Source organism: Corvus moneduloides, chromosome 3, assembly GCF_009650955.1.
Source record: "Corvus moneduloides isolate bCorMon1 chromosome 3, bCorMon1.pri, whole genome shotgun sequence".
NCBI classification, from domain to species: Eukaryota; Metazoa; Chordata; class Aves; order Passeriformes; family Corvidae; genus Corvus; species Corvus moneduloides.
This window is the reverse complement of record NC_045478.1, coordinates 353,271-377,984: the sequence shown is the minus strand read 5'-3', so window position 1 is coordinate 377,984 and position 24,714 is coordinate 353,271. Positions and strand designations below refer to the sequence as shown.

The 24,714-nt window shown below is 65.5% G+C and overlaps 3 protein-coding genes across 6 annotated transcripts; 2 read left to right on the top strand and 1 right to left on the bottom strand.

Annotated features, from left to right (window-relative positions):
- Positions 1 to 1,416: 1,416 nt before the first annotated feature.
- AGBL5 (ATP/GTP binding protein like 5) lies at positions 1,417 to 13,516 on the top strand. 3 transcript variants are annotated; one of them, XM_032104058.1, is made up of 14 exons: positions 1,417 to 1,712; positions 2,158 to 2,329; positions 3,286 to 3,452; positions 4,100 to 4,277; positions 4,514 to 4,692; positions 5,573 to 6,116; positions 6,649 to 6,818; positions 8,111 to 8,246; positions 8,680 to 8,871; positions 9,624 to 9,625; positions 9,756 to 9,961; positions 12,449 to 12,549; positions 12,833 to 12,879; positions 13,079 to 13,516. In XM_032104058.1, the coding sequence occupies exons 1-14, from the start codon at positions 1,516 to 1,518 to the stop codon at positions 13,356 to 13,358; spliced, it is 2,571 nt and encodes an 856-aa protein (XP_031959949.1). In that variant the 5' UTR covers positions 1,417 to 1,515; the 3' UTR covers positions 13,359 to 13,516. The 3 variants fall into 3 exon arrangements, with proteins under 3 accessions (XP_031959949.1, XP_031959947.1, XP_031959948.1); XM_032104056.1 differs by lacking the exons at positions 9,624 to 9,625; positions 12,449 to 12,549; positions 12,833 to 12,879; positions 13,079 to 13,516 and having other exon boundaries at positions 1,420 to 1,712; positions 8,680 to 8,940; positions 9,756 to 10,878; XM_032104057.1 differs by lacking the exons at positions 9,624 to 9,625; positions 12,449 to 12,549; positions 12,833 to 12,879; positions 13,079 to 13,516 and having other exon boundaries at positions 1,516 to 1,712; positions 9,756 to 10,878.
- Positions 13,471 to 14,006, bottom strand: OST4 (oligosaccharyltransferase complex subunit 4, non-catalytic). The gene is made up of 2 exons (XM_032104059.1): positions 13,904 to 14,006; positions 13,471 to 13,759 (listed from the first exon to the last, which is right to left on the bottom strand). The coding sequence occupies exon 2, from the start codon at positions 13,756 to 13,758 to the stop codon at positions 13,645 to 13,647; it is 114 nt and encodes a 37-aa protein (XP_031959950.1). The 5' UTR covers position 13,759; positions 13,904 to 14,006; the 3' UTR covers positions 13,471 to 13,644.
- Positions 14,007 to 14,806: 800 nt separating this feature from the next.
- EMILIN1 (elastin microfibril interfacer 1) lies at positions 14,807 to 22,134 on the top strand. 2 transcript variants are annotated; one of them, XM_032104055.1, is made up of 8 exons: positions 14,807 to 15,153; positions 17,621 to 17,746; positions 18,187 to 18,395; positions 18,493 to 20,121; positions 20,596 to 20,703; positions 20,813 to 20,830; positions 21,166 to 21,300; positions 21,574 to 22,134. In XM_032104055.1, the coding sequence occupies exons 1-8, from the start codon at positions 15,110 to 15,112 to the stop codon at positions 21,903 to 21,905; spliced, it is 2,601 nt and encodes an 866-aa protein (XP_031959946.1). In that variant the 5' UTR covers positions 14,807 to 15,109; the 3' UTR covers positions 21,906 to 22,134. The 2 variants fall into 2 exon arrangements, with proteins under 2 accessions (XP_031959946.1, XP_031959945.1); XM_032104054.1 differs by lacking the exon at positions 14,807 to 15,153 and adding an exon at positions 15,481 to 15,794.
- Positions 22,135 to 24,714: the final 2,580 nt, after the last annotated feature.

Sequence of the window (24,714 nt, the reverse complement as noted above, 5' to 3'; positions counted from 1 at the left end):
ACACATATCCAGGTTTTACCACACCCTGTGACTGCTTTGGCTTTCCCTGTCCCTCTCTCCCTGGGTGGGTGATCCCCATCCCCTTGTGCTTTGTCTGCTTACACGATCAGGGGTGGACACCTGGAGCCCCTCACTTCCCCTCCCCTTCCCACCGATGAATGAACTGATTTATTTTATTATTTTTTCCTTATAATTGCTCCATATGCTTTATATTTCTTCCTTATTGAAGATGCTTGTGTATGATGGGGGGGAGGAGCTGTCCAGACCCCCCTGCACCCCCATTCCCCGCCCATTTTTGTCCACATTTCCCCACACACACCACCTTCAGGGCCGCCTTCCCACCCACAGTGGGAGGGAGGGGCAGTGCCTCGGTTGGACCCCGCATGCTCCTGCTGGGGCTGGTGAAAGGAGTCAGAGGAGTTGCTGGTGCCGAGCGGTGCCAGCACAGGGGTCGGCTCGGGGGGTGAAGGGTTCGTGAGGAGTGGGGCAGGGGTCAGGTGCGAACCCCGCCTCTGCCAGTGTTGGTGTGTCACTGTGTGGGTGTGTGCGCCCGGCTTCTCTCAGGTGTGTGCGTGTGTGGGGGCACCTGTGCGTACCGCTGTGCACACCTCCGTGTGTCCATACATCGCCGTGTCCGTGCACAGCCGTGTCCATACACACCCGGTGTGCCCGGGTTCTCTCAGGTGTGTGCGTGTGTGGGGGCACCTGTGTGTAGTGTGCACACCTGTGTGTACCTCTGTGCACACCTCCATGTGTCCGTGCACAGCCCTGTGTCCGTGCACAGCCCTGTGTCCATACACACCCGGTGTGCCCGTGTTCTCTCAGGTGTGTGCGTGTGGGGGCACCTGTGCACACCCCCATGTCCGTGCACACCCCCATGTCCGTGCACGCCCCGTGTGTCCGTGCACACCCCTGTGTCCGTGCACACCTCCGTGTGTCTGGTCACACCCGGTGTGTCCGGTCACACCCCTGTATCCATACACACCCCGTGTGTCCGTGCACACCCCTGTATCCATACACACCCGCTGTGTCCAGTCACACCCCTGTGTCCATACACACCCCGTATGTCCGTGCACACCCCCGTATCCATACACACCCGCTGTGTCCAGTCACACCCCTGTGTCCATACACACCCGGTGTGTCCGGTCACACCCCCGTGTCCATACACACCCCCGTGTCCGGTCACACCCCGTGTGTCCGGTCACACCCGCTGTGTCCGTGCACACGGCCGGGAGCGCTGCCCCCGCGGAGCCAGCCGTGGGCGTGGTTATGTTAATAAGGGGGCGTGGTCATGTTAATGAGAGGGAGTGGTGGGGCACGGTCAGGGAGGGGGCGTGGTCGGGCAGGAGCGGCGGCGCCAGTGCTGCTGCGGCCGTTGCCGAGGCGCCAGCCAATGGGGGGGCCTGTTGCTGGGAGGCGGCAGCCAATGGCCGCGCGCGTTGCTGTTGCCGGGCGGCCCGTACCGGCCGTCCCGGGGCCGTCCCGTGGCGATGCCGGTCCCGGCCCTGCCGGGCCATGGAGATCCGCTGCGGGGGTCTCCTCTTCAGCTCCCGCTTCGACTCGGGGAACCTGGCACACGTAGAGCAGGTGCGGCCGACAGAGCTGGGGGGCGGCCCCGCCGCCCGCGCCAACGCTCTCCCCCCCGCCGACTACGAGTTCAACGTGTGGACGCGGCCCGACTGCGCCCACACTGAGTATGAGAACGGCAACAGGTACCGGTGGGCGAGAAAACGGGGAAGGGGCGACTGGTACCGGGCGGGGGGCCCAGGGGTGGCTGGTGCGGTGTGGGGGGGTCGGTGGGGCTGGGGGGCTGAGGAAAGGGGCTGGGGAAGGCGGTGACGTCAGGGGTGCCCTGGGAGAGGGTTCGGGGGGTCTGTGCCCTCCCCGAGGGTCTAACGGGCTCTGGCGGGACGGGGCGGTTCCACGTGGGTGTGCCTCGGGAAGAGGGGTCCGTGGGGTTGGGGGACTGAGGAAAGGGGCTTGGGGAAGTAGCGGGCTCAGAGGTGCCCTGGGAAGGGGGTCCAGGCGGTCTGGGTCCGCCTCTGCTGGGGCTCTGACAGGCTCTTGGTGGGGCCGGCTGGGTGGGTGGAAGAGACACCGGCGAGGTCGGGGACCCGCGGGCAGGGGCTGAGGCGGCGCCGCTCCACCCCTCCCCAGGTCCTGGTTCTACTTCAGCGTGCGGGGGGGGGCTCCGGGGAAGCTGATCAAGCTGCACATCCTGAACATGAACAAGCAGAGCCGGCTGTACGCGCAGGGCATGACCCCCTTCGTGCGCACCCTGCCCGTGCGCCCGCGCTGGGAGCGCATCCGGCAGCGGCCCAGCTTCCAGGTGAGAGCGTGGGGTGTTCCCCGCGCTGGGTGGGGGTCGGGCAGCCAGGGGCCCTGTGCTCGTGGCAGGGGCAGCTCTGGGAGTACAGACAGCCTTTGCTTCCTGCACTGGAGTGACCCCTAGCTTCTGCTGGGTTGGTGGAGCAGCTGGTTTGTTACTGGCATCTCCGAGGGAGGGATAGAAGCAGCAACAGCCCATTCCCAGGGCCACATTCAGGAGAGCTGGGGCTGGGCATAGGCTGCCATGGGGTGTTTTCCCTGGGGGAATGTGAAACTCCATCCCAAGCACTACCTGTGCTTCCCATCCCCTTCTCTGGGTGGCCTGAAAACAGCTCTTTGTGACAGCAGGTGCTGCTGCCCCGGTGAGGGGCACATCTGGAGGGTGGGGGGAGCCCTGGGGGGCACAGCTGAGGCGTGAGACTCCCAGGAGGTTTCTCTGGTCTGGTTGGAACTGCCCAGGGGAGTTGTGGTGTGAGCCCTCCTTGTTCTGCATGCCCTGCTGTGGGGAAGCAGCAACCCTCCCAACACCCCACTCTGAAGTAGAGAACAGGGGCTAGAGAGAATCACTTAGTCCTGGCATGGTTTGAGTTGGAAGAAACCTTAAAGCTCATCTTGTTTCCATGCTTGCCATGGTCAGGGGCACCTTCCACTATCCCAGGTTGCTCCAAGCCCTGTCCAACCTGGCCTTGGACATTCCAGGGATCAAACATCCCTCCCTTTTCTTGACGTGGGATAGGACAAGTGGGGTGAACAGAGAGCCAAAGGCTCTGCAGGGAACAGACCAGCGTGTCTCGACATGAGCAGAGCCAGCTGGGCAGAGATTCCCATGGGCATGGCCAAGGGCGAGTGGCCACGGGCACCCCCAATGCCTGATGGGGGCCAGAGGAGAGCAGTGGGGGTGCGCTAGGGTGGCTCTGCCCCTGTGCCTGTGCCCAGGCCTCTGCGTGTCCGTCACAGGTGGTGGAGACGCAGTTCGTGCTGTCCTTCGTGCACCGCTTCCTGGAGCACCGCGGGGCCACCACCTACTTTGCCTTCTGTTACCCCTTCTCCTACACTGATTGCCAGGACATGCTGGCACAGCTGGACGGCCGCTTCCAGGACTGCAAGCACATGTCCCCCAGCAGGTGTGCCCCCCACGTTCCCTTTCCTGGCTTTTGTCCCACCTTCCTGGCTTTCACACCTTTCCTGGTCTGTGTCTGCTTGTGTTTTTTCCCATGGGGAAGCTCTGTCTGCAGCAGGAGGGTCTCTGTGTCCTCCCTGTCGGTGCCTGGCCCATGCTTCTCTGTGCCCCAGCTCTGCATAAGCAGTGGCAGCAGCTTGCCCTGAGCTACCCACGGGATTCCAGAGGATCCCTTATTGTTCTGGAGCCCAGTCCCTCCTGCCAGAACGGGTTATCTCCCTGGTGGGATGAATCCCTCAGTGCCCTTTTCCGCCTGCTGGGATGTGTTGTCTTTCTGATGGGGTGACCTGACCTCTGCCGGGTCTGTCTGTGCACGAGCTGATCACCGCTTCCACAGCTGGGGGGGGTTGGGCAGGGCAAACCCCAGCCCTGGGCCTTCCTCCTTGCCCTGAAGGAGCAGCTGCTCGTGTCCCCAGCAGCCTCTGAGGGTATCTAGCAGTGAACAGCCCAGATGTGGGGGTGGTCCTTGTGGGGCTGGGGCCGCTCAGCTCCCGGGGCGCAGAGCTCGGGCTGCGGGTGCGGACAGCATTCCCAACCCAGCTGGGAGCCCCCTCGCTCCTGGGGCTGGCTGAGTTCCCTCTCTCCCTGCAGCCCCCTCGACTCAGTCTACTACCACCGGGAGCTGCTCTGCCACTCTCTGGACAAGCTGCGTGTGGACCTGCTGACCATCACTTCATGCCACGGCATGCAGGAGAAGCGGGAGCCCCGGCTGGACAAGCTTTTCCCAGACACCAGCACACCCCGTCCACGCTGCTTCACCGGAAAGAGGGTGAGAGACCATGCTGGTGTCAGGGCTGGGCCAGGGACGGGGGGCCAGCAGCCCCTGTGGTGGCCCATGTGTTGGCACCTTACTGCAGCCCCCATGTCTGTGACCAGAATGGTGTCATGTCCCCAAGGGCTGGAGCATTTGGGCAGAGTTGTGGAGCAAAGTCTGTGGGACTCTTCCCTATCTCAGTGTCCTGGGGCAGGCAGGACACCTCCCTCACCCCGTCTATTTGTCCCCAGGTGTTTTTTCTCAGCAGCAGAGTCCACCCAGGAGAAACCCCCTCCAGCTTCGTCTTCAACGGCTTCCTGGACTTCATCCTGCGGGAGGAGGATCCCCGTGCCCAAATGCTGCGGCGGATGTTCGTCTTCAAGCTCATCCCTATGCTGAACCCTGACGGGGTGGTGCGGGGCCACTACCGGTGAGTGCAGAGCCTGGCTGGGCTCTCCTGCCTGGGAGCCTGCTTTGTGTTTTCGTGGAATCATTTGGGTTGGAAAAGTCCTCCAAGACCATTGAGTCCAACCATTGCCCCAAGAAAAAGAAGCAGAAGCCATTTATTTGAATATTGATTGATAGATGTGAGTAAAAGGTGAGTGTCCTTCACTGATGGGTGTAGATATGGAAAAGGCTGTGAGTTTGCTGAAGAAGGGATCTCAGAAAGCTGGTAAAGTTTATAAAAATCATAGAATCCTGGATTCACTTGGGTTGGAAAAGCCCTGTGAGACCATCGAGTCCAACCATCCCCCAGTACTGCCAAGGCCACCACTAGCCATAGCCCCATGTGCCACATCCACATGGCTTTTAAATCCTTCCAGGGATGGGAAATCCACCCCTGCCCTGGGCAGCCAGTGCTAGGGCTAGACAGTCCTTTCCATTAAGAAATGGTTTCCAATATCCAGCCTAAACCTTCCCTTCAACTTGAGGCTGTTCCCTCTGCTCCTGTCCCTTGTTCTCTGGGAGCAGAGCCTGACCCCCACATGGCTCCATCCTCCTGTCAGGGAGTTGCAGGCAGTGTCAAGGTTCTCCCTGAGCCTCCTTTTCTCTAGGCCAAGCCCTTCCAGCTCCCTCAGCCACTCCTGGTGCTCCAGCCCCTTCCCCAGCTCCATTCCTGTCTCTGGGGAGGATCATGCAGGGCTCTGCCACACTGAGGTTCCCAGTGCTCTGTCACCTTCTGGCCGTGAGGGGTTGGTTTGGCCATTGTACTCCAGGACAGAGCCCAAAGCCCTTGGCATTCCAAGGTGAGCTCAGCTCTGCTGGTGCACCCTGGAAGGTCTTGACATCTCTCTGCTCTCTCTATGCAGAACCGACTCCCGTGGGGTGAACCTGAACCGGCAGTACCTGCACCCCGATGCTGACCTGCACCCCGCGGTGTACGGGGCCAAAGCCGTCCTGCTCTACCACCACATCCACAGCCGTGTCCTGCCGGGCTCTCCGGACTGGAGGACGTTTGTCTCCCCACTCAGCACCAACTTGCTGAGCATAAAATCTCCCAACTGTCCCATTCCAGCCGTGGAGGCCACATTATCAGAGCTGGACAAAACCAACAACCTCCGCAACTCCCCTGGCACCTGGCATGCCGGCACCCACTCCTGCCCGGCTCAGGACACCCGGCTGTCAGACAGCTCAGACCGAGCTGCCTGGATCCTCCCATCGAGCCACACCAGCGAGCACTGTGAGGAGGGGCCGTGGAGGCCTCCCCCATCCCCTGTCCCCGAAGCTGCTGAGCCCCCAGAGCCCATTGCGCCCCGGGACAGTGGCCTGGCCTACTACGTGGACCTGCACGGCCACGCGTCCAAGCGCGGCTGCTTCATGTACGGCAACAGCTTCAGCGATGAGAACGACCAGGTGAGGGCACAGCCGGAGTCCGGGCTGCTGCGGCTGCCAGGATTCTCCTGCTGCTCTGCCTACTGCCCAGGGGCCCCAGTGCTGGGAGAGGGGCATGGAATTCCCTGTCACAGTTCCTTCCTTTTCCTTCTCCTTTCCTTCCTTCTCTTTTCATTTCTTCTTCCTCCTTTCTTCTTCTTCCTCCTCTCTCTCCTCCCCCAGTCGGGTGACCAGGGCAGCAGGAGGTCTCAGATTCCCCCTGGGAGCTGGCGTGGGCCAGCAGCCAGCTGCCCTCCTGAGGACTAAGGGTAAAGAACCATGCCACTGGGCTCCCTCCTATCCTCCCAGCTGGCTGTCAGGAGAGCCCACTGGGAGTTGGGCAGGGGGTGGGCAGCATGCCCTGGGCACAGCTGGAGCTTGTGAGACCCTGGAACTGTGGGCAGAGTGGGCCCAGCCGACCCTGGTACAACCCTGTGCTCGGCACTGGTCCCACTGGAGCAGGATGAGCAGCCAAGGGCCCCTGGTCACCCCTGCTGCTCCCTGCACTCTGCAGGTGGAGAACATGCTGTTCCCCAAACTCATCTCCCTGAACTCACCTCACTTTGACTTCACGGGCTGCAACTTCTCCGAGAAGAACATGTACGCCCGGGACAAGCGGGACGGGCAGTCCAAGGAGGGCAGCGGGCGCGTGGCCGTCTACAAGGCCCTGGGCATCATCCACAGGTAGGCTAGCGCCAGGGGCCCATCCAGCCTGGCACTGAGTGCTTGTGCTAGGTGTGGGATGTTGGACAAAGGGGGAACCAGTTCCATGGGACAGACGCATCCCGCATGGCCCCAGGGCGTGTCAGCAGAGGTTGGGCCTGGTTGTGCCGGGTGCTGCCGTGTTCCTGAGACACAGGCTCAGCCAGGCTGCTTTCCTTCCTGTCCCTCCCCATCCCTCCTGCAGCTGCTTCTTCTCCCTGCTCTTGCATGGCTTTCTGAGGGGAATTCTCCTCTTTCCTGGGTGTTCCTGTCTGTATTGAGCTGTAATTAAGCAGAGTTGCAGTGGGCACAGCATCGCCGTGGCTGTGTGTGAGATTCTAGCCTCAGTGATCCTGTGAGTCAGGGATACCTGTGATCCACCCCTCTCCCACATGGGATGGGATATTCCTGGCCCATTCCTGTGCTGGGAACATATCACTGGGTGAGGCAGCCAGACCCACAGACTGGAGGTTCTCTCAGTTTCCTCAGTGCTTGCTGTGTGCTCAGCTGCAGCTTCATGTCCAGCACCAGTCCAGCCCCACATGAACAAACACACACATGGGGCTTTGGGCTTGGGTCACTGGGGTACTTTGCTCTGTGACTGACCTGGAGCAGCCCAGGTTGGTGATCCAACAGTGACATCCCAAAAAGTTCTGGGAGTGCTCATGGTGCACGTGTGATCCCTCAGGCAGACTGGGACAGAGCTGCTCAGGTTTTCTGCTGTACTGGCCCTGCAGCTGTCTCTGGGCAGTGGGACAGATGGGAGCCATCCCAACTGGCAGCTCCTAGCCCACACTTCTCCATCCCTTATCCTCTGGGAGGACATGCTCCAAGACACCTTGAGGGTCAGGGGAAGGGTGTGGCCACCCACTCCCTGGATTGTTGGTGTTGACATTAGATCATTCCCTTTCTCCACCCATCAGGGACCCCCCATTCCCATCAGCTTCCAGAGGTGACCGAGAGGTCCCCTCACAGGGACCTTGGCACTTTGGATGACATCCATCCCGAGTTCCCATCATGCTGGTCTCTGGTACATCCCTGCATCCCCACACACGGCATGGGCCGTTCCTGCTGTCAGAGGGTGCTGTCCTCAAAACCCTGCCACTTCCCCTGCACTTCTGTGTGCTTTGGAGCAGGACCCCCTTCCTGGTGCAATGGGACTCCCTTTCCAGTGCCCTGAATCTGCTGAAGTGGCTCTCCCAGGGGAATTTGTGGGATGACCCCAGGCCTGCTGTGGGTTCGTGGGGTAACGGGGGCTCCCTCGTGCCCCACAGCTACACCCTGGAGTGCAACTACAACACGGGACGCTCGGTGAACAGCATCCCGGGGGCCTGCCATGACAACGGCCGTGCCAGCCCCCCGCCACCACCCGCCTTCCCCTCCCGATACACCGTGGAACTCTTCGAGCAGGTACAGAGCGCCCAGTGGAGCCTGGGTGGGCTGGGATTTGAGGCTGGGGTTTCTTTCCTCCACTTGCTTTTCTGTCCCAAGCTCTAGGGAGCTGCCCCTCTCCCCAGTGCCCCCACTCCCTGGCATCCTCCGTTCCTGGAATCCCCCCTTCCTGGTACCCTCATCTCCCCTCATGCCCCCCTTCTCCTGGTGGCCTCTTTTCCCTGTGACCCCCTCACTGCTGCCCCTCTCCCCAGTGCCCCCCACTGTATCCTTCCTTCCCTGTGTCCCCCTTTCTTCCCCCATGCTTCCCCTCTTCCCATGGTCCCCATACTCACTGTGCCCTCTCATTGTGCCCTCTCATGCTCACCAGTGCACCTTTCTCTTGTGCCCCACACTCTCCTGTTCCTCCTCTCTCCTCATGCCCTCCTCACCTGTGCCTTCTCCTGGGCAGGTGGGCCGGGCGGTGGCGGTGGCGGCACTGGACATGGCTGACTGCAACCCCTGGCCACGGATCGTGCTCTCGGAGCACAACTGCCTGGGCAACCTGCGTGCCTGGATGCTGAAGCACGTGCGGGGGCTGCGCGGTGCCAGCGGGGGCCCGCGGAGGAGAGGAGGTGCCAGGACCCCCCCCCAGGAGCTCCACGTAAGGGCTGGCTGGGGCGAGCGCGGGAGCTGCAGGATAACGGCACTTAGCGATGATAAATGTCCCCAAGTGAGTCACTTGCCAGGGTCACCTGCCCTGGCCCTAGCTCCGCCAAGCTCTGGGAACTGCAGGCGTCAGTCCCTCTGCTCTGAGCCATCAGCAGAGAAGGGGGCAGAGAGTGAACTGGTTGGGATTCACCTGCCCCAGTAACCTGGGAAGTCTCTCCTGCATAAGCGCTAGACTGGGATGGGAGAGGCTGAGGGAGCTGAAGAGGAAGCTCAGGGGGACCTTCTTTCTCTCCTCAGCTCCCTGACAGCAGGGTGGAGGCAGGTGGGGGTTGGGCTCTGCTCCCAGGGAACAACGGACAGGACAACGGGAAATGGCCTCAAGTTGTGCCAGGGGAAGTTCAGGCTGGATATTGGGAACACTTTCTTCATGGAAAGGACTGTCCAGCGCAGGCTGGCCAGGGCAGGGGTGGAGTCTCCATTTCTGGAGGGATTTAAAAGCTGTGTGGATGTGGCACTTGGGGACATGGCATAGTAGTGGCCTTGGCAGTGCTGGGGAAGGGTTGGACACGATGGCCTCTGAGGCCTTTTCCAGCCTCAGCAATTCTGTGATCTGGGACTGGGGGTGAGGAAGTGGGAAAAAATGCTACTGGGACAGCGATGTATGGCACAGGGCACTGGGGCTGCGGCTCTCAGGGACATCCTGGTGGCATCCTTGTCCCCAGCTGTTCACCAGCTCCTGGGGAGAAGTCCAGAGCTCTGCCAGAGGTGGTGCCACGGCCGCTCAGCACTCGGTGCTGGGCTGTGATGGTGGGTGGGGGGTGCAGAGGGGAGCCCCCCTCACCGTGCTGGACTGACCCCCATCTCTCACCCCTCCAGTGGGCTGCCCACCTCGGCCTCTGACAACGCACTGGTCCGTGCCAGGAGCTTCAGCAACGGCACCAGTGGGAGTGGGGGCAGCCAGCAGGACTCCCCTCGGATCCGAGCCTCCCCCAGCTTCACCTTCGGCAGCCCCAGGCCCCCGGCAGTGGCCACAGCCTCCCAGAGCCCCCTGAGTGGCGGCAGCGCCCCGGCCCTGGGCAGAGGTAAGCCAGGCTGGGGACCCCTTGCACGCCTGCTGCAGCGCCTGTCGAGCTGCTGTGCGGGACCACAGCTCTGAGGGAGGTCGGCGGCAGCATGTCCTGGTCGGACACAGTGACACTGGGTTTGTGTGGAACAGTGCATGTGAGGGGCCCCTCTCCCCACAGGAGGGTCCTGAGTCGGGTCAGGGCTGACACTGCACAGCAAGACCTTCAGTTTTACAGCCCAGCTGAGCTCTTGCTCCACGGGCCTCCAGCCTTGGCTGGGCAGGAGCTGCTGCTGCTCCACTGGGATGTGGGGGGCACTGGGGCTGCAGGGAGATGCCCTCCTCCCCAGTGCCAGGGCCACGGGGCTTCTGGAGAAGCCAGCACAGAAAACCTTTGCTCAACTTTCCACTGCTCCCAAGCATTCCTGAGGCCAGCAGGGACACACCAAAGTGCCTTTCTCCTCTTTAGGCACTGGCTGGGCAACAGTGGGTTGTGACCTGTGGCTGTGGTGAGGTGAGCTGGCAGGGCGCACCAGGGGGTTTCCAACATGCAGACTCCCCTCTGGTGCAGGCTGATGTGCCGCAGTGTGGTGCCAAAGTCAGGCAAGGCCCTGGCTATGCCCTCTATGCCGGCATTGCCACCATGGGGCAGGGGCTCAGGGCTGTGGGGGCAGGCAGTGGCACCCCTGTGCTCCCATCCACTGTGGGGCTCAGGCCTGGGGGCACTGTGCTCCAAAGCGTCCCAGTGCTGACCTGGGGGCGGGTGCCAGCCTGTGTGCCTGGGTGTGCCTGAAGCTGTGCTTGTGTTGACCTCTGTGTTCCTCTGGTGTCTGTTGCATTGTCCTCGGGGTTTGCTGCCCAGCCTTCTGTCATGACTGTGTCTTGTCTGCCATGAGAACATGGTGGGGAGGAAATAAAAGGCTGATGTTCTCATGGGCACGTTGTTCCGTCTGTTCCTTTGGCCGGGCCCACCTGGAGCGACCCCTGGCCCTATCCCTGGCTGAAGGGACTGGGGACAGCTGGGGGTGTAAGCAGGAACAGACCGTCTGAGCCAGGGGGCAGAGCCTGGTCCATGGTGTCCATGGCACTGATTGGGTGGGGTCTCCTGCCTCCCTGGCCCATGGTCCCCACTGGCACGGCCTCCTCCAGCACAGTGACCAGCAGAGTGCCCTATGGCACACTGCACCCTCACGCTGCCTGACACTGGGACCCAGCTCTTCCTCCCCTACCCTGGCATCAGCTTGACCTGCTCCCTGCCTGCCCAGTCCAGCTCTCCCGCCACCTTCTCCCACAGCGCCGCCAGTCCCCACCTGCGAGGGGCCCAGCACTGGCGGCACCGCTGTGTCTACCCGGGGCTCGTGGCCCAGGGATGCTCTGACCCCGTGGCTTTGCCTTCTGAGCCCCGTGCTGGTGCCCTCACACCGGCTGTGCCATCCCAGCCTCTGCGCTCCCCAAGCAGCGGGGAAGGAGCCGAGTGTGTTCGGAGGTGTGATAGGGTGGGGGCTGGGATGGCACGGGGTGAAGACCCTGTTGCCCTGGTCTTGTCCCACCCTTCCCCTTCTTCCCCATGTCCCACTCTAGCCTGGCCACATCCTGGGGAGCCCAGACCTGTGTTCATGTTAGGGTGACAGGGTCTCTGCCAGACCCCCAGTCACACCCTCAGCTGCTGTTGGCCTTTGCTGGCTGAGGTTGGTCACCAGATTGTGCTGTTTTAGTCCAGGTGAAGCCAGCTGCCACTTGCCAGTACCTCCACTGGCAGCAGGGGTTTTGGAACATCCTGCCCAACTCAGGCTCCTACTTGCAGGGTCCCATTTGCTGTGGGGTCTGGCCCTGGCTTCACCCCAGTGGGGAACATGGCCCCACCACCTCACATTTTCAGTGGGATGGGGAGAAAACTGGGTTGGGATTAAGACTGTTTAACCAGGTGAGCAGAAACTGGGAGCAAAACTGAGGCAACTCAGGTGTTCCTTTGGTTCTGTCCACTGCAGCCAGGCCCCCAAACGCCTTCCTTTTTTCCCCCAGCTTGCCTGGCTGAGCAGTGTCCCATGCTCCAGGACATACCCTGGTTCAGAGGGCATGCCTGTGCCCCCAGCTCCTCACTCCTGGCTAAGCCTGGCCAGCACGGTCACACCAGTGCCATGGGAGCTCAAGCCAGGAACTCGGCTGGAGCTGGGGCCAGTGATGTGCAGAACCACCAGCAGAGCCGGGGCAGAGCCCGTTGCACCGGCAGTGCGGGCTGGGATTGAGCTCTGTGCCCATCACATCCTCCGGCCGGCGTTGGCCACTGCCAGGGCACCCCCTCGGTGTTGGGCTGTGTGGGGGCCTGGCCCTGGCAAAGCTAGCAGGGAGGGGGACTTGGTGTGTGGCCACTGCAGGGTACCGTGTCACTAGGCTGTGCCAATGTGCCCCATGATGCCTCCGTGCCCAGCATGGGCAGCTGGTGACTCCACCAGGGCACAGAGCCCCTCACCAACACGGGCTGAGCTCTGTCTCCTCTGTCACACAGGGACTCTGCCCACGGGCACCCGAGCAGTGCTGAGCACCAGCCACAGACCACAGGAGGCCCAGCGAGGCATGGAAGAGCCCCAGGATATGGCACCTCTGCAGGTATCAGAGGCACCAGCAGGGAGGGAACCTGGGGGTGCAGCAGGGCCTGTGCCCTGGGAAGGGGCTGCCCCGTGGCTCTGCTTGGCTGGGCCCTTTGGGGAAGACCTTTGGGGGCGACATGTTTGGCAGGCTGCCCCAAAGACTGGGAGCCCCTCAGGGGCTGGGAGCCTCCCCACCTGTGGGGCTCTGCCAGATATTTCTGTTCTGCAAACCTTTACCCAAGACACAGGGAAACCCCAGGGACAAAGACCTGGCACTGATCCTCCTCTCCCCTCTCGCACAGGTGCTCCCAGTGAAGCTGAGTGCCCGGAGAGCCCCAGAGAGGCCTGCGTAAGTGCTGCTGCCAGCTGTGGTGTGAGGTCATCTCAGAGCCCTTGCCGACAGAAGGGCAGTGGGAGCCCAGAGCAAAGCCCCCGCCAGGCAGGGGGAGCTGGGTGACCAGACACCCCCAGACAGGGGGCTGTGGGGCAAGTGGAGCTGGGGCCGGCGGGAGCATTGTGCCCCACTGACACCACTCTCTGTCCCACAGGGCTCTGCCCGGAGGCCTCCGCGCCCCCCGTGAGAGTGCCGAGCACCGAGGGACCCTTCCTGTGCTGGGGCAGGGGCCCGTACCCCCAGGTACGGCCCCGCAGTGCCGGGGAGCTGCGGCACGGGCAGGGGTCCCCCGGCCCTGCACTGCCCCGTGCCGGCAGCACTTGGGCAAGGGCACTGCGGGCCCCCTGCCCACGCCGCTGCCCCCCACCACAGCACCCGAACACCGGTGCCCCCTTTCCCAGCTCCTGCCAGCAGCTCCTCTCCTCCTGCGCTGAGCCCCCCGCCCGGCCCGGCCGAGGGGCTCCCGTGCTCCCACCCCAGCCCCGCTCCTCCCCGCGGGCCCGGACGAGAGCCCCGGGCCGACGGGGGGGTTATGACGTCACACGGTTTTGTCGTGTATCATCGTGTTTCTGTTAAAGCTGGTTTGGAAGAAGCTCGGCCTCGCGCCTCTCGGGGCCCCGCGCTCGGATCCGCCGAGGCTCCGTGGCGCGGCCCCGCGGGAGGGAGGGGCGGCGGTGCCGGTGCGGTGTCATCGCCGTGCAGGGGTTCCCGGCGCTTCCCTCACTCCTGCTTCTTGGGGTTGTTGACGGCCACATAGTGGTAGAGGACGACGAGGAGAAAGAGCGAGACGCCCAGCATGTTGGCGAAGATGGCGAGCTGCACGTCCGTGATCATCCTGCGGGGGAGGGGGAAACACACGCGCTGGCATCCCGCAGGGACCTGCGGAGGGACCCCACCCGCAGCAGGACCCGCTGAAGGCCCCTCACGCCCCGACGCGGGTGCTCCTCCCCCAGCGGAACCCCGCGGCTCCCGGTCCTGCCTGGGGCTCCCGCTGTCCCCGGCTCGCGCTGTCCGCTCCGGGCCCGCCGCTCCGACACGTCTGCCTGCGAGTGCGCCACTTCCGGCCGCGGGGCACGGCGGGAGTCGCGCGGCCCTGGCGCTGACGTCACGGCAACCGGGCCGCGGCGGGCTCGTGACGTCACGGCCCCGGGCCCGCCCCCGGGCCCGCCCCTCGCCCTCCGCCCCCTGGCGGCTGCCGCCGGCTCCTTCTCCATACAAGGCGCGGCGCGAGGGCGGGGGCGGGGCGAGCAGCCCGGGGCGGCCGCGGCCAATTAGCGCTAATGACACCAGTGACAGCTCATTACAGCTGCTGACAGCGGGCGCCGCCGCGGGGCTTTAGCGGGACGGGCTGCACTGGGCTTTGCTGAGACGCACTGGGGCATACTGGGGTATACTGGGGTGTGTGGAGGCACACTGGGCGACGCACTGAGCTGGAGTATACTGGAATGTGCTGGGACGTACTGGGGTGGGCCGGGGTGTATTGGGATACACACTGCAGGGTGGTCTCCAGCCGAGGGGTTCCAGCAGCGAGTCCCCCCGGGATCCCTGCGCCCCCAGCTGCGCTGTTCCCCCCCTCGGCCGCAGGGCCCCAGCGCTGTCTGGAGTCCCCTCGAACACGGCAAAGCCACGATCCCCCGCAGCCCTCTGTGACCCCCCCCCACAACTCCCCACAACCTCCGAGAGCACAGAGGAGGTGACACCATCCCTCCCCTGGGAGCAGCCACGGCTGGGTCCCGGCCAAGCCCAGCCCCGGGCCCCTCGGCTCCGCGTCCCCTTCCCCGGTGTCTCCCTCCCCCGCATCCCCCTTCCCCCATGTCCCTTTCCCCCGCCCCCTCCCCCCTCCAGCTGCCGGCAGCTGTTTGTGCTTAACCCACACTCGCGGCTCCCCGAGGGCGGGGGGTTCCCGCGCCCTGACGTCACCGTGGGGCCAGGGCCAAGGCGTGATGTCACCGCGAGGCCGTGACGTCACCGCGCGGTCTGGGGAAGCCATGGCATCACCGTGGGCTCAGGGCCACGGCGGCCCGAGGTGGCCGCGGTGTGAGCTCTGGCGTTCCAGTGCCCCCAGTATTCCCAGCACGGTGTCAGGGTGGGGCTGGGGCCGTGGGGCAGCCCCCGGCTCGGTACTGGCACCGGGACGCGTCACCTGGCACAGGGTCACGGGCACGCAGGGACGTGGCACTGCTGGATGTGGTGGTGGCGGGACCTGTCGCTGCTGTGCCCGGTGCGGGGGTGAGGAGCGAGGGCACCGACGGTCGGGGACACACGGGGCACCGCGCGAAGCCGGTGCCGGAGCTGGTGCTAGTGGCGGAGCGGTGACCGTGGCGTGCCGGTGCCGCAGAGGTAGCCCCGGCCGCCTCGCTGGCCGCCCGCGCCCTGGCCCCCTGCCCGGCCTCTCTGGCTGCCCCAGCCCCGGCCCGGCCTAACGAGGAGCAGATGTGGCGGTGGCGGGGCCGGCGGGGGCCGCGGTGCCCGGCGCGGCCGGGGCGGGGGCGGCGGCGGGCAGGAAGCGGGGGGCCCCGGAGACCCCGCCGGCGGGCAGCGGCGGCGGGGCGGCTCTGGTGGCGAGGGGCTGGCCGAGGGGCGGCCGGGGGGAGGGCAGAGCCGAGCTGAGCCGTGCCGAGCCGCCCAGAGCCGCGGAGCCGCGACGGGACACCACATGCGGTCCTGAGCCGCGCCGGACCAGGCTAACCGAGCCGAGCGGAGCCGCCCCAGCCCAGCATGGCACCCTGGCTCTGGCCGTGCCTTCTGGCCGCACAGGCCCTGGCCGCCAACTTTCCCCCCCGGTATAGCCTCTACACCGGCGGGGCCGCCCCGCTCGCCCCCGGCCCGGCCGCGGCCCACAGCGGTGCCCGGGCCGCCAGCCGGCACAGGTAGGAGCCAAGAGCACCGGGACGCACCGGGACGACCCAGGCGGGAACCCCGGCACCGGCCAGGCACCGGCACGTGCCACGTCCAGCCCGGGGAGCGGCGGGTCCCGCCGGGGCTGGGGGCTGGGGGCTCCCCCGGGCCCGGAGCGGGTGGGCAGTGGGCGCACGTGGAGGGTGGGGGCCGCCGGTGCAGCGGGGCCGAGGATTCTGGGCCGATCTTTCTTCGGCATCTACGCGTGGGTCAGCGCTGCCGGAGAGGGGGAGAGGGGCCTGGACCTACCCTCTCCCCATCCGCGTCCTGTCTCGTGCCGTGGGCAGCGTGAGGCCGTGGGGCAGCCTGTGTCTGTGGTTCAGGGCGTTGCAGGGGCGCAGGGCTGGGGACGGCCCCACGCTGGCTTGGGGTCACAACGTATTCACCGCGGGCACATCACCTCATCCGCAGGGCTGGAGCTGCCCCGGCCCCACGGTGGCCTCGAGGGGGGATGGCAGGACATGGCCGTAGCCTGGGGTCCCTGGGGAGGGGCACCTCCGGCGGCGCCGTGGGGCACGGACACGGTGGAGCCGGTACCTGCGGCTTTGGGGGCTCAGCGGGGGCTCTCCACGGGTCGGGGTGTGCAGCCCTCCATCCCCGTGGCTCGGGGAGCACGGGGGGTGTCCCCATATCCTGCCCGTTCAAGGGAGCTCTGGTCCCATCCCACGCCTGGGGTGGGGACAGCCCCGGTGCGGGGCGGTGGGACCCCAGGGCAGCCCGGGGGTCCCAGGGCCTCGCGGGTGCAGGGCTGGGACCGGGGGGGAGACGAGGGGGGCCGTCGTCGGCGCAGGAATTCCTGGCGGCCCCCGGGGAGGAGCTGGAATCCAGCCGGGGCCTGAGGGGAACCAGCCGGGCTGACGGGAACCGGCCGCCGCACCGGGGCCCCGCGGCGGGGACCCAGGCCCAGAGGCCGCTCCCCGGGGGGCTACTCCGTGGGGCTGGGGGCCCGAGCTGGGCTCCGGGCTTCGGGTCCGTACCATATAAGGCTGCGACGGGGTCCCTGCAACGGGGCCAGGCTGGAGTCCCACGCGGGGGGGCTGGGGTCCCCACAGCCTGTGGGGCTGGGCTGGGCTGGGGACCCAGTGTGCGGCTGCCCCAGCCGCTCCTGGCCCAGCGGCACAGAGGGGGCAGGGAACACGGCGTCAGTGATGGGGCAGCATGCAGGGCGCCCGTCCCTGGGCCAGGCAGCGCAGGATCCACAGCACAGTGTGATGGGGTGTTGGCACCCTGCTCCTGGCAGAGCCCCATCCCTGCAGGGCTCCCCAGGGCAGCCGCATGGCTGGGGGCTGCAGCCGTTTCTGCAGGGTCGCCAGGCAGGGTTGAGGGGCGAGAGCCGGCCCATTAACCCGCCGCATTGGGCCATGACGGTGCTACCGGTAGGGCTGGTTGGGCAAGCACAGGAGCGCGCCGGGGGATGCGGGGTGTGCCTGGGGAGCTGGTGTGTGTCAGGGAATGCCTGGGGCGGGGGGTGTTGCTGGTGTCTCTGGCAGGGTGATGCCTGGTGCCTGCTCTATTCCAGGACAATGCCTAGTGTGTGACAAGATGCTGTGCATGTTGTGTGCCAGGACAATGCCTGCTGTGTGCTGGAATGATGCTAGGTCCATGCTAGGGCAATGCCAATGGCTGCTCTGTGCCGAGATGATGCCTCATGTATGCAGGACAGCACCTGGTGTGTGCCCAGATGATGCCCAGCATGTGCCATGCTCGGTCCATACCAGGACAATGCCTGGTGTGTGCCGGGATGATGCCCTGTGCCAGCGCATTCCGGGTGTATGCCCTGACCCCCTCTCTCCGGCAGGAACTGGTGTGCCTACGTGGTGACACGCAGCGTGAGCTGTGTGGTGGAGGATGGTGTTGAGAGCTTCATCAAGCCAGACTATCAGCCCTGCCCCTGGGGGCAGCTCCAGTGCCCCCGTGTCCTGGCGTGAGTGGGGTCGGGATGGGGCTGGAGGGCTCTAGAGGGGTTCGGGGCGTTCTGGGGGGCCAGCACAGAGCCAGGGCGAACCACGGCCATGCCGCCGCCACTGCTGTTTACCCGTACCGGGGTCATGTTTACTTTTGCGCAAGAGTCAGTGGCCTCAAGTGGTGCTGGAGGGTGACCGGCCACTGTCCCCCCCATCACGTGCAGCCAAAACCCTGGGGCATCCCGCAGCTCTCTGGACCAGTGATGGGATGGCACTGGTGTTGGGGTGATACTGGTGACAGGGTGACAGGGCCGGGCAGGGGTAGCCCCCCTGACCACTGGCCGTTGAGCAAGAGACCGGCGCTGCTGGGTCAAGCTACAGCCTGTGCTGGCTTTGGTCCTCTGGGGCAGCCCCACACCCCTCCTGGCACCCCCAAACCCCCTGTCCCCTCCGCCTGCAGGTACCGCAGCTTCCTACGGCCCCGCTACAAGGTGTCCCAGCGAACGGTGTCGGAGCTGGCCTGGCGCTGCTGCCAGGGATACTCGGGCCCGGACTGCAGCGAGGGACCCTCTCCAGCATCCCCCCAGCCCACCGGCCGTCCCCCCCCCCGGCCCGGCCGCCCCACACTCTCTGGCTTCGGCAACCCCCTCAGTGGCCTGGGAGGTGAAGGTAGTGCTGGGGCGGGGGATGCGGTGGTGGGGAACGCGCTGGTGGGGGAGTGTGTTGTGGTCGTGACCGTGACGCTGACCCTGGCGGTGCATGGCAGGTGGCGGAGACACGGAGAAGGTGCGACGGCTGGAGGAGCAGGTGCGGCGGCTGAGCGAGCAGCTGGAGGAGCTGCGGGCCGGGCAGGAGCCGCCCCGGGCAGCAGTGGAGGGGCAGCCCGGGGGCGAGCAGCCGGCTGACGGCCCCCCCGCCGAAGTGCGGGAGGCGCTGAGCCACCTTCAGCGGCGGCTGGAGGAGCTGGAGACCCGCCTGCGCCGCACCGAGGGCGGCCGGGATGGCCCAGGGGGGCCGGGGGGCCCCGGGACGGCGGCGCTGCATGAGCTGGAGCAGCGGCTGCAGGAGATGTGCGCGGCGTGCACGGCCGGCACGGAGGGGCTGCGGCGGCAGGCGGCCGAGGACCGGGAACGGATGCGGGCACTGGAGAAGCTGGTGGGCTCGGTGGACCAGCGCAACAGGGATGCAGTGGAGTCGGTGCAGCGGCACATCAGCAGCCTGAGCAGCCGCCTGGCCCCCGCCCCTGTGGCCCCCCCGTCCCCAGACCTGCTCCGTCGCTTGGCCGAGCTCGAGCGGCGGCTGGAGGGGCTGCCGGTGCCGGCGGCGGTGCCGGGGCCGGGACAGGTGCTCGCGCGGCGGCTGGCTGAGCTGGAGGGGCGGCTGAACGCTTCACGCGCCGGCCCGTGGCCCTCCGAGCCCGAGGGGAGGCCGGGTGGGCTGTCGGGGCGCCTGGCCAACCTCAGCCGGGCAGTGGAGGGGCTGGTGGCGAGTGGGGCCCAGCGCGGCGCCCGCCTGGACCAGCTCGAGGGGCTGCTGGCCCGCTGCGGCCAGCCCTGCCCAGGGCAGGACGGGGTGCTCGGCCCCCACCTCCGGCAGCCAGAGGACACCGAAGGTCTCTGGGGGGACGAGCTGGCTGGGACCCTGGGAGGGCTGCTGGGGGCGCGGAGGGAGGCGCTGGCCGAGGAGCTGGAGCAGCTCCGCAACCGGACAGGGCGGCTGGAGGCGGCTCTTGAGGACCTGAGCGGTGACCCCTGCTCCCGGCCCTGCGCCTCGCTGCCCCCCCGGGAGCCGGAGCAGCTCCAGCCCGGCCCCACAGAACCAGAGGAGCTGGATGCACCGCTGGAGGGGTTCGGTGTCTTTAGGGGCACGTCACCCTCGGAGCTGCGGGTGCTGCGGGGGGAGCTGGCAGCAGCGCTCTCGGCCCTGAGCAGGCTCAATGCCACGGTGGAGGGGCTGCAGGACGCGCTGGAGCAGCAGGACACCCGGCAGCGCCAGTTGGCCGCCGTCACCGACCGCGTGGTGGCCGAGCTGGACCAGGCAGCGGCAGCGTCGGCGGCGCGACAGGCTGAGAGCGAGGAGCGGCTGGAGGCGCTGGCGCGGGAGCTGGCGCGGGCCGGGGCCTGCCCGGCAGGGCTGGAGCCACGCGTGGCCAAGCTGGAGGGGGTCTGCGAGCAGCTGGAGGCGGTGGCCGGGGGGCTGCGGGGCGTCCGCGAGGGGCTGGGCCGGCACGTGGCCGGGCTGTGGGGCGCCGTGCGGGACCTGAACGCCACGGCCCGCGCCCAGGCCGCGCTGCTGGACAAGGCGCTGGACCTGCCCCCCAGGCTCGGCGCCCTCAACGCCAGCCTGGGGCACCTGCGCGGGGAGCTGCACCGCCTGGCACAGCTGGAGCGACACGGTGCGGGGGCACGGGGGGGACGCGGGAGGCTGCGGGGCTGCAGGGACGTGGGGGGACGTGGGGCGTTCCAGGGGGCGTGGGGCTGCAGGGATACGGCGAATTGTGGGGGTAAGGGACTGGGGGGGATGGGGGCGTATGGGGCACCGTGGGGGCTCCGGGGGGACAGGGCATCCCGGGTCTGTGGGGACATGGGGATATGGGGCATGGTGGGCACGTGGGACTGCGGGAACGGTGGTGGAGGTGTGGGGGCACGGGGATGTGGGGGCACGGGGATGTGGAGACACGGGGTCACCAGGGAGTGCAGCAGTGGGGTGTGGGGAGGCAGGGGCTTGGCTGGGTGGTGCTGTGGTGTGGGCACACAAGACCACAGGAGGATCCCAGCTGTGGAGCTGCAGTGTGTGGGGACAAGGGGAGATCACACATGGGGGCACCAGCCATGGGGCCAAGGTGGCTCTAACCCCTTCCTCCCTCCAGGCCCCCCCGGTCCCCCTGGACCTGCTGGCCCCATGGGCGAGACAGGCCCTCCTGGCCCCGCTGGGCCCCCTGGCAAGGATGGAGAACAGGGTCCCGTGGGCCCCTCCGGTAAGGCTCAGCCCCCCCATGTGCCCCGACCACACGGGTGTGGCCAGACCCCATCCCCGGGGGTCCCACCCCAAGCTGGCCCTGCAGCCCCTCCTCATCTTTCCTGCAGGGCTGCCCGGAGAGAAAGGTAGGGCTGGGGCTAGGGGTGCAGGGAGGACCATGGAGAGCTTGGGGGCACATGGGGAGCTGGGAGGGGCTGCAGACTGGGGGTCTGCAGTGGGAGCGGGGGACAGTCTGGGTTGGCATGGGCAAGCACAGGGCACTGGGTGGCTGGGGAGCAGAGGGGCTGGGCACATGGTGGAGACGTGTGGTCAAGGAGAGGCATGGACACTAAAGGGGAGGGTATGGAGGGGTCGGGGGTGTGGCTGCTGAGCTCGGGGGACAAGGGGCTGCTGGGCTGCAGAGGGTTAAGGGGGTGAGGGAAGGCGGTACAGGGGTGCCATATCCTGACACCGTGCCCAGGCGAGGTCGGGGAGCCGGGCTCGGTGTCCCGCGTCGCTTTCTCGGCTGCCCTGAGCACCCAACGCACGGAGCCAGGCACCGTCCCCTTCGACCAGGTGCTGCTCAACGACGGTGGCGCCTACGATCCCGAGACAGGTGAAAGCCCACGGCACAATGGGGGTGCACTGGGGGCTGTGGGATGGTTTTGGGGTGAGGGATGTTGCAGTAGGGGCTGTGGGGTAGGAGGGAGCTGCAGAGTCATGGGGGGAGCATGATGCCAGGTGTGAGGGCGGCCAGGGCTTCTCAGGTGGTGTCATGCCTGTCCCAGGATGCCCTGCTGACCTTGGGGTGCTGCAGGAGATCCGAGAAAGCCCGTTCTGGGGGCACCAGGGGTCCCTGGAGGTCCCTGATCCACTCTTCCTGTCGTAGGCACATTCACAGTGCCGGTGCCCGGGCGGTACCTGGTGAGCGCAGTGCTGACGGGGCACCGGGGCGAGGGGCTGGAGGCCGTCCTGTCCCGCTCTGGCCATGGCATTGCCCGCCTGGACTCAGCTGGGTTCCAGCCCGAGGGGCTGGAGAAGGGGCCGGTGGCCGCGCAGGTCCCCAGCCCCGGTGCCCTTGGCGTCTTCAGCCTGCTGCTGCCGCTGGCGGCCGGCGAGACGCTGTGTGTGGACCTGGTGTCGGGGCGCCTGGCCCACGCACCCGACGAGCCCCTCACTGTCTTCAGCGCCGCCCTGCTCTACGACTCCGACGAGCCCTAGAGCTGCCGGGTCCCCCGCGGGGGCACAGCCAGGCCGGGGGGTCCCCACGCCCTGCCGGGACCCCCACCCCCCACCCCCTTATTTATCAGCACCCCCCAGCCCTTGCTGTCCCACCGTCACACGCCCCTGCCCCACACCGCCCACCCTGGACGCCCTGGCCTCCCACGCCGCCCCACGGCCCCCGGCCCCCCACTGCCCCCCCAATAAAGATGCGGCACTGGGTTTTGTACCCATGGCTCTGGTTCCATCCCTCACCCAAGGGGGACATCGTGGGGAGGGGGGCTGGTCCCTGCCAGGTGTCACCATGGCACCGAGCTCCATCGTGGCCCCAGCAGTGTCATCCCTGTGCACTGCAGGGTGGGGGTTTGGCAGGGGGGTGAAGGGGATTTCCAGCTGTTGTGGTGTGACTGGGACGGTTCTGAGGAGACTGGGAGGTGCTGGGACCTTCCAGGTGCTGTAGTCATGTCCTGGTGTGCTGGGGCACCCTCCAGTGCCCCGTCACCCCCAGATGATGATGGGTGTGCTAGTGGGGGGCTGGAGCTGGTGGGAGTGACAGGCGGTGGTACCTGCCCAGGGGGGGTCCTACAGAACCGCCTGGCTGCTGAATCACCCCCGGGGCTGGTTTCACCCCCTGCCATTGGGTCGGCCGTGGGTAACCCCGTTCTTACACTTCATCACTTCACTTGGCTGTTTCCTGGCCTGGCCTGGCCTGCCAGGGCGCCGGGGTACTGTGCCCACCACTGCGCCCTGGGAAGGGGCGGGATGGTGGTGGTGGGAGGTCCCAGGAGTATGGATGGTAGCCCAGGCTCCAGGCTGGGTGTGTTTGGGGGTGTTGATCGTAGAACAGACTCCAGGCTGGGTCTGGGGCACTGGCACCTCCTCAGAGATTTAAGCAGTTTTGGTCATAGTTCCTGTGCCGATACTTTAGTGCAGAAATATCAGGATTTGGGGCCAGGCAGAGGCGGGTGTCCAACCCCAGTTTGTGCCCCAGCTGTCGTGGGAGCTCATTAATGGTGAGGTTGGGACTGAGCCTTTTGTCCTCAGGTGCTCTTGGCATCTTCAGTGCCATTGTCAGGTGAGCACCAGAGACACTGTCTGTCTGTCTGTCTGTCTGTGTCTGGGTTCTTTAGCAGTTCATTGGGGGTTGGTGTGGGAGAGGGCCAGGTTGTGGCTGTTCTGTTAATGCAGCTCCACTGTTGGTGATGTGTAAAAAATGTGAGAAAATATCATCAAATCACTTTCAGGACCATCCAGTGCTGCCCCCTCCTGTGGGCAGGGACACCCTCCACTGTCCCAGGCTGCTCCCAGCCCCAATGTCCAGCCTGGCCTTGGGCACTGCCAGGGATCCAGGGGCAGCCACAGCTGCTCTGGGCACCCTGTGCCAGGGCCTGCCCACCCTCACAGGGAACAATTCCTTCCCAGTATCCCATCTAACCCTGGCAGCGGGAAGCCATTCCCTGTGTCCTGTCCCTCCAGGCCCTTGTCCAAAGTCCCTCTCCAGCTCTCCTGGAGTCCCTTTAGGCACTGGAAGGGGCTCTAGGTTCTCTCCAGAGCCTTCTCCAGGCTGGACATTCCAAGCTCTCCCAGCCTGGCTCCAGAGCAGAGGAGCTTCAGCCCTTGGAGCATCTCCGTGGCCTCCTCTGGACACACTTTTACCAGTTTAACTTTAGGATCAGTGGGATCCCTGCTCACAGGCAGTCATTCTGGCACTGCACAGCCAGGCTCGGGCTCTGGTTCTGTCCTGCCCTGGGGCAGTAAATCCAAACGTGAGCAGATTCTTTGGGAAATTGTTTCTGTGGGATGGCATTCCCACTGTCAGCAGGAGGTGGAGATCCAGAGCCATGACAGTAATTCTTGGGGAGGAGGGAATTGAAAACTACAAAGGGCTCAGTCTTTCTGTATTCTCCCTCCACTGTGTCCACTTGAAAGATTCCCTATCCCATCCTGGGATCATCCCTGGGCGATGACGGCTCTGGCCCCTCACTGCCCATGGGGTGCAAAGGGAAGGAGAGATTCCTGCTGGTGACTTTCTAAGAGTTACCAATCTTAGAAGGATCATTTTCCTTCTAATCATGAGAAGAAAGAGTTTTATAAGGAAAATGGGTGTGAGAGTCCTCCTACAACTCCTAGAATCATGGAATCATTAGGACTGGAAAAGCCCCCTGCCACCATTGAGTATTCCTGACCATTCCTCCAGCACTGCCAAGGCCACCAGTGACCCCTGTCCCCAAGTGCCACAAGCACACAGCTTTTAAATTCCCCTAGGGACGGGGACTCCACCAGTGCCCTGGGCAGCTGTGCCAGGGCTGGACAGCCCTTTCCAGGAAGGAATTCTTCACAGTGCCCAACCTGAACCTCCTCTGGCACAGCTTGAGGCCATTTCCCCGTGTCCTGTCCCTTTTCCCTGGGAGCAGAGTCTGGCTGCCCCCTCCTGCCAGGGAGTTGTGCAGAGCCAGAAGGTTTCCCAGAACCTCCTTTTCTCCAGGCTGAGCCCCCTCCCCAGCTCCCCCAGCCGCTTGTTGTGCTCCGGACCCTGTGCCCTTCCAGTCCCATGTTCTGACCTGCCTGTTCTAAGCTGGATCGTTCTCATGGTTACCGCAGGGTTAACCCCCCTCCAGGGTCTGCGGATGGGCAGAGCCGTGCTGGGGGGTGCTGCAGGCTCCTTTTGGCACAGTAGGATGGGACTGAGGCAGCTGAGGAAGATTATCCTTTACCCATTACCCATTAACCTTCACTGTCCATGAATGCTTTCCAGCAAGTGGGGTGGACAATGAACCCACTGAGCAGGGGAAGATCAGCTGCTCTGGAT

Excerpts from the sequence above, each read along its gene's own strand:
- EMILIN1 (XM_032104054.1), top strand. The coding sequence starts at position 15,643 with ATGGCACCCTGGCTCTGGCCGTGCCTTCTGGCCGCACAGGCCCTGGCC. Across the intron at positions 20,122-20,595 it reads GGCACAGCTGGAGCGACACG|GCCCCCCCGGTCCCCCTGGA; the intron begins GTGCGGGGGCAC and ends TCCTCCCTCCAG. Across the intron at positions 21,301-21,573 it reads CGCCTACGATCCCGAGACAG|GCACATTCACAGTGCCGGTG; the intron begins GTGAAAGCCCAC and ends TTCCTGTCGTAG.
- AGBL5 (XM_032104058.1), top strand. The coding sequence starts at position 1,516 with ATGGAGATCCGCTGCGGGGGTCTCCTCTTCAGCTCCCGCTTCGACTCG. Across the intron at positions 3,453-4,099 it reads AAGCACATGTCCCCCAGCAG|CCCCCTCGACTCAGTCTACT; the intron begins GTGTGCCCCCCA and ends CTCTCCCTGCAG. Across the intron at positions 4,693-5,572 it reads GTGGTGCGGGGCCACTACCG|AACCGACTCCCGTGGGGTGA; the intron begins GTGAGTGCAGAG and ends CTCTCTATGCAG.
- OST4 (XM_032104059.1), bottom strand. The coding sequence starts at position 13,758 with ATGATCACGGACGTGCAGCTCGCCATCTTCGCCAACATGCTGGGCGTC.